The sequence below is a fragment of the Sphaeroforma arctica genome (genome assembly GCF_001186125.1).
Source record: "Sphaeroforma arctica JP610 unplaced genomic scaffold supercont1.12870, whole genome shotgun sequence".
Classification (NCBI taxonomy): domain Eukaryota; class Ichthyosporea; order Ichthyophonida; genus Sphaeroforma; species Sphaeroforma arctica.
In genome coordinates this window covers 1-699 of record NW_014027688.1, presented here as the reverse complement: position 1 = coordinate 699, position 699 = coordinate 1, and the positions used below count along the sequence as shown (strand labels likewise).

Sequence of the window (699 nt, the reverse complement as noted above, 5' to 3'; positions counted from 1 at the left end):
TATATATATATATATATATATAATATATATATATATATATATATATATATATATTATTATATACTAATAATATATATATATATATATATATATATATATATATATATATATATATATATATCTCAAAAAAAAAAAAAGTCACACATTATATGCTATATGCACATGTATCTCAATCTGTAACAAATCGCCTCTATTCACACAAGTACACCAATGCCTCTGCTCTCCCCTCAGGCCCACATTCACCAGACCTTACCAGCATCTCCAGGTCTTTAGGCTCCGACATGACAACCGTGATACGTGAGTACACAAGCAACTCCGTCGGAGCTTTTGGGTTATACAGTAGATCTTGCAGCGTGTTGGCCGTTTTCTTCTTCTTGGCAGTCGCTATTGACTTGGGACTTGTGTGAGCGTACACCGCAGTTGTATTTCGGTGTGTGTCGGTGATCTTCCCAGTGACGGTGGTGGTCACAGCACAGGCGCCATAGCCGACTGTGGCGGTGGGGTGGGAGAGAGAGACCAGCCAACATATGAACAAGCTTCAATGGATACTACGTATTGCAGGACTATATTAACAGACACAACTAGGATATATCGGATAAACACCTGTTCGAATTGAAGGTTTCGACACTGCTATGGAAAAAGCATGCGTCACAATACCGTGCGGAACTTCGGCATTATGCCAAAAGAAAGACAAAAGTG

General features: G+C 38.9%; 1 protein-coding gene across 1 annotated transcript; it reads right to left on the bottom strand.

Moving 5' to 3' along the window:
- Positions 1–190: 190 nt before the first annotated feature.
- On the bottom strand, positions 191–489 carry SARC_17934 (hypothetical protein; the record flags this gene model as incomplete). The annotated part of the gene is made up of 1 exon (XM_014287981.1): positions 191–489. A coding segment is annotated over one exon (299 nt), but the record flags the coding sequence as incomplete, so codon positions are not given.
- Between the last annotated feature and the right edge of the window lie 210 nt (positions 490–699).